Source organism: Danio rerio, chromosome 22, assembly GCF_049306965.1.
Source record: "Danio rerio strain Tuebingen ecotype United States chromosome 22, GRCz12tu, whole genome shotgun sequence".
NCBI classification, from domain to species: domain Eukaryota; kingdom Metazoa; phylum Chordata; class Actinopteri; order Cypriniformes; family Danionidae; genus Danio; species Danio rerio.
In genome coordinates, this window is record NC_133197.1 from 38,874,001 (window position 1) to 38,880,000 (window position 6,000).

Consider the following 6,000-nt stretch of genomic DNA (forward strand, 5'->3'; position numbering starts at 1 on the left):
TTCTTCAAAACGAAGATGGCAGCTATATGGAACTTAAGGTATTTATAGTGGCTTAGGAATCGTCTGATTGGTCAATCATAAATTGAAAAATGCGGGACCGGCTGCAAGCAATCATAAGAATGTGATCCTCTGGAAATTAGTTTATAAATAAACTTCCTATATTGTTACTAACTGACGAATGAACTGATAAATAGATGCATTATCCATTAGTCCCTCCAGGACTTTGCGAGTCCAATGGTTCTTAAGATCATTTCAGCATCAATATTGCAATGTGTGCATCCGCAATAGTCAGGATGTGCAATGTTAGTGTTGAAGTTTAACAGGAGCCACAATGACAAAGGGTGACCATAATAGAGTAAAAGTGTATCATTTGCATGTGTTTTTAAGGCCTCTGAGCATTTAAAGCAGGGGTCACCTAACTTGTTCCTGGAGGGTGGGTGTCCTGCAGATTTTAGCTCCAACCCTAATCAAACACACCTGAACAGGCTAATCAAGGTCTTACTAGGTATACTTGAAACACCCAGGCAGGTGTGTTGAGGCAAGTTGGAGCTAAACTGGTCCTCAAGGACTGAGATTGGTGACCTCTGATTTAAAGCATCTAGGAACTAGAAAGTTTATAGTTTGAAACTTTAGTGAAGGTTAATTTGATAGAATTATTAATATGACCATACAGACTATAGACTGTACAGCGCTGTTTTACATTTCATTATTTAATTTCTTTACCTGAATACTATTAGGACTCCCTAGAAAATGGTTAAGAACTTATTTATTCAATGATTGAAATTAGTTTATTACATTTTATCCATTTTATACCAATTAAACTTTTGCAGAAAAACTAAATAACGCATTGTCAGATTTCCCAATGTCATGCAGCCCTACTTGAGATCATAAGATTCATCAGTCCCTCCAGAATTTTGCGAGTACACTGGTTCTTAAGATCACAAGTTTTTTGTATATTTACAGGAAAGCACTAGAATCCAAGCAAATAATGCCATACGTTTAAAAAAAAAAAGTGTCACAAAATCATTTTAGGCCACAAATATATACTAATGAATGTCCCAGCACAAAAGGCCACTTACTGGATGAGGACTTGGAAGAGGTTGGCCTAGATCCACCAATAGCACTGCGGGACGGAGGTCTGGTGTCCAAACTCGATGTTACCCGAATAGTCCCAGTTGCAGACACCGGACCACCAATCTTTGTCTTCCCAGTCTGTGCTACAACATTAGCAGATCCCGTCTTTGTGGGAGCTGCTGCTGCAGTTTTTTTGGTCTTTGCAGTTACATTCTTGGAAGACTTTCCCTGACTGTCAGCCTCAGGGTCAGCCATGCAGGCACCGCGTTGGGGTGGCAGCGGTGGTAAATCCTTCATTGGGGCAGGCGGAGGGTCTTGGGAATTGTGGTGTAACGAGTGACTGCTTGGATGGTGAGGTGGAAACAAATCACTAGTAGTGTCCTCTTCAGAGTCCAACTCCTCACTAATAGAAGGACACTCTTCAGTGGCTGGCGGCACGTCAGAATCAGAAACCGAAATAAGAGAGACGCTTACAGATGATGTGGTCTCCTGTGATTGGTGATCTCTAAGTGGCTCCTGAGAAAGGTCAGGACTCGGGGCGGCAACCTCCGAAGACAATCCTTGTTGGTTCTCCAGAGATTTGTGGTGCTTAAACTCACAAGGTGAAACCAGACATAGATCGACATCATGAGGCAGAACGTCACCCTGTAGTCCATAAAGGTGATTTTCAGAGTCATCGTATGCATGGTGACTATTGTGAGATGTTTTTAAAGGTAAAGACATATCTGCTTTTGGGTCACGGTCTGCTAGATGTCCATTAGTGTACGCTAGACTACCCATCTCCTCTTGAGGATGACAAACAGGCACTTGTTCGAAGGAAACCGATAAAGAGTCCTCTACTTCAGTGGAGTGTGGAGAGCCTACTTCCGCGGGGAAGGAAGTGATGCTGGTAGAGCCGTCTTTAAATGAAGTTGAGGAGAGAAAGCTTGATTGTCGATCTTGTGACGATATGGAGCTGTTTTCAATATTGCTTCTAGAGTTCTTGCAGATTCCCAATTGACCGTCTTCCACAGCAAGACCAGACTTCCTGATGCCTACCTTACAGTCTTCACTAGAATCCAGACAAGCATTGTCCGGGGATTGTGGGTAACGGGTTTGCCATGAACTGTTCTTCCCGGAGTCTGCAGGAGAAACTAACTCAAGAGTTTTTTCATCCGAGCTTGTACAGGCATCCTCTTTGAGGCATCCATCAAGCTCTGTTGGTGTGAGATCAAAATTAACACTTCTCTCACTCTTTGGAGTCTTAGTAAGTGGTGAGGGGTTGTTTGAGCCGGGAGTTCCATCCATACTCCGAAACTTCTCTGGACTTTCCTCAGTACCAGTTTTAGAGCCGTTCACTTGCCCAGCGCTGCTGTCAGAGGCAGTTCTTGAGCTCATATTGTTTCCCTCAGCATCCTGCAGTGACCCATGTTCATTATCCAACTTCAATTTCTCTAATTGTTTAGAAATGTCCTCAGGCGTGGAAGTCTTTGAATTGTCTCCACTTGAGGACTTCACATTGTCAGGCTCCTTTTTGTCTGGCTTTGGTTTCCCTTTAGTTACAGGATCCTTTTTAGAGACCAATACGTCTTTTTTAAGTGAGCCATTCTTGCCAACTGACTTTCTAGACTCTGTATTCCCAGGCAAACTTCCAGCAGGTTTTTTCACCTCCTTGACAGGAGGTTTGGTAGTTCTTTTGTCTTCTGGTTTGACCTCTTTCTTAATCTCCTTTTTTAGATCAGGTTTAATAATATCTTTCTTGGGCTTTGCACCAAGATCTTTCTTCAAGGGTTCTTTCCTTTTCTCCACATTCTCATCTTTCTTTGCAATACTTGTCGGCGGCTTTTCCTCTTTCTTCCTCACTTCCTTTTTCTCATCTTTTGCAGGTTCTTTCTTAGCTACTTGCTTTTCAGCAGTCTTAGGTCTCAGCTTCACATCATCTTTTGGCTTTGCCTTTTCTTCACTTTCCTTCCCCTCTTTGGGAACCGTTTCATTAGTGGGTTTAGTCTTTGTTTTAGTGTCTTGCTTTTTCGGATCTACTTTGACTACCTTGTCTTTGAGTAAGGCACTGCCAGGTCGAGATTCTTTGGAAATACTCTTAAGGCTTTCCTTGCTCCCGGTGTGCTTTGGCTGTTTATCCAATTTGGATGCCTCAAGGTCCTTCAAACTAACTACTGAGTGTTTGAGGAACTCCAGATGCTTTAGTCTCTCTAAACCTTCAAAGATCTTGGACTGTGGAGTGCACCCAGGAAACAAAACCCTGATGATCTTTTCTCGAGGATTAGCTGGATGCCACACCAACAGCGCACATATAGACACTATACTCTCAAGAGGAATATCTGTGGGTTTTATATTTGGAGGACTTGCAGGCCAAGTTTGCAAGAAAGCCTCTAGTTCTTTGCTACCTTTGACTGGATTGAGCACATAAAGATCTAGTCGACCTACACCCATTTTCTGGAAAAGAATTACCGGCTCAATAGTTGGCCCGGCAGATCGACTGAGCCGTTCTGGAAATATCGACAACTTTTCTAAATGCTGTAATGTTAGAGAAACCTGATCAGAACTTCTGATGACCCTAGGGTCACTCTGCAATTTCTTGAGTCTTTCTGATGCATTGAAAAATACAACACCTATTTCTGGAGATATAAGATTCTTCTGCCAGTCTTCACTGCTCTGTGATCCAGCGGACTGTTCTTCTTCATGTTCAGCCACTTTTCTGTAAAGTAGGCTGTTTATACCAGGTAAATTATCTACACCTGCATGGGTGAGCAATACGGAGTCAACTCGGTCTAGATGCCTCACCAGTTTCCAAAAACAGGATCGAGCATCAGACCCGCCATTGACTAAGACATTGAAACCATTCACAGCGAAGAAGGCACTGTCGCCTCTTCCTCCGGGGAACACATAGCAGCAGGGACGGGACAGTTTCAGAAAGCCTACTGTACTGGGAGGCACAAGCAGGTCAAATGGCGACTGAGGTTCAAGAGACTCTGAGAGATACTCGGTGAACTCCTGAAGGCCCTCCATCTCGGGGAGCACTAATGGGGGGTTGGTTTTAATCTCTATATAATCTTGCAAATTATGCTTTTCCAGCTGAGAGGTTTTCCATTTGCCAGATTCGGGGCAGCTCAGAGTAAGGCGGGCTTTCTGAGTAGGATCTGCAGAGCTCAGAAGATCTCCAATCTGTGTTGAGGGGAGGATTAAAAGAGAAAAAAAAAAATCGATTAGAAGAAAGAACAAAAATTAAAAAGTCAGGACTGCAAAATAAGATTCCTACTTGGAAAAAGGATTTGTCTTGTTTCTAGTCCAAATATCTAAAAATGTGTTAAATCAACAAGCATTTTCTAGATGAGTCTCTTTAAAAAGTAAAACAAGTCAAAATTATGTTATTAATAAAATAATCTACCAGTGGGGAGCACTTTTAGTTTAGCCTAAATCATTAAATTAGATTAAACCATTAGCATTATGGTCAAACTTAAAATAGAAAGAGTTTTGATATTATGACGCAGTACCTGAAAATTTTCATTGAGGTAACACCAATGTGTAATATCATTGCACTGATATTTGCAATATTATATTGAATCTAAATTTAAATTTATGTCAATAACAATGATAAGCACTGCATTTTTTTACTCTGTAACGATCTAAGAGTCGATCACACAGCAGAAATGTGCAACAATGGGAATTGAAAAGTGTGTTGATATTAGAGATATTAGAAAAATTTACAGACATCGTAAATTGTATGGCAAGTGTAAACGCATGAATTGAATATGGGTCACAATTAAAACAACATGTAAACGGACAGGCAAACAAATCAGATATAGGCAACAAATCGGAATTGGGCATCAAGACCTGACAGTGACAACGGGGCCTAAGAGAGTATTGTTACTAGCCATATTGGTCTAGAAAATAGCAACTTTTCATTTTCTGTAGGTCTTAATACACAATGCACAATACAGAATAGTCAACCTTTAAATACGAAAATTATTAAAGTGCTTTGGTTATTTTTGAGCGTGATGCTAACGGTCTAATCCAGGGGTCACCAAACTTGTTCCTGAAGGTCCAGTGTCCTGCAGATTTTACCTCCAGCCCTAATCAAACACACCTGAACAAGCTAATCAAGGTCTTGCTAGGTATACTTAAAACATCCAGGCAGGTGTGTTGAGGCAAGTTGGAGCTAAACCCTGCAGGGACACCGGCCATCTAGGATGGAGATTGGTGACCTCTGGTCTAATCTAATTCAATGATCTATGCTTAACTAAGCTAAAAGTGCTCCCGCCAGACCTGGACATTGGCTGATTTAATAAAAAAAATGGTTAAACTCAACTGTTTACTTCTAGGGAAGCTATAAATAAGCCTTTAAGTTGAAACTCACTTAAATTTGACTATTTTCTTCTGATAACAAGACAATATATTTCCATGGCTGAAAATGCTTTGTGATTTAGGAACTTTTAGATATTTGGACCAGACACTAAGGCAAAAACTACAAGTACAAACATACCCTGCTAAAAAATCCAGCTTAAACCAGCCTAGGCTGGTTGGCTGGTGTTAGCTGGTTGACCAGCCTGGTTTTAAAGGGGTTTTGGCCATTTCCAGGCTGGTTTCCAGCCATTTTCAGCCTGGTCTTAGCTGGTCAGGCTGGAAAATGACCAGCCAAATCCAGCTAAAACCAGCTTGACCAGCCTGGTTTAAGCTGGACATAGCTGGTTTTGGCTGGACTCCCAGCTTGGCTAGGCTGGTCAAGCTGGTTTTAGCTGGTCATGTCCCAGCCTGATCAGCTAAGACCAGGCTGGAAATGGGTGGAAACCAGCTTGGAAGTGGCAAAAACCCCTTTAAAACCAGGCTGGTCGACCAGCTAAAACCAGCCTAGGCTGGTTTAAGCTGGATTTTTCAGCAGGGTACATATTCATATTAGTTACAAATAAAGATTAATATGATTTTGTGTAC

The 6,000-nt window shown here is 41.7% G+C and overlaps 1 protein-coding gene across 1 annotated transcript in view; it reads right to left on the minus strand.

The window, feature by feature from the left end:
• map1sa (microtubule-associated protein 1Sa) overlaps positions 1–6,000 on the minus strand; it is a 42,364-nt gene that overhangs the window by 6,016 nt on the left and 30,348 nt on the right. The window contains exon 5 of the mRNA XM_021473552.3: positions 1,080–4,236. Within this exon, the coding sequence (XP_021329227.2) occupies positions 1,080–4,236 (3,157 nt within the window). The remainder of the gene's footprint in view (positions 1–1,079; positions 4,237–6,000) is intronic.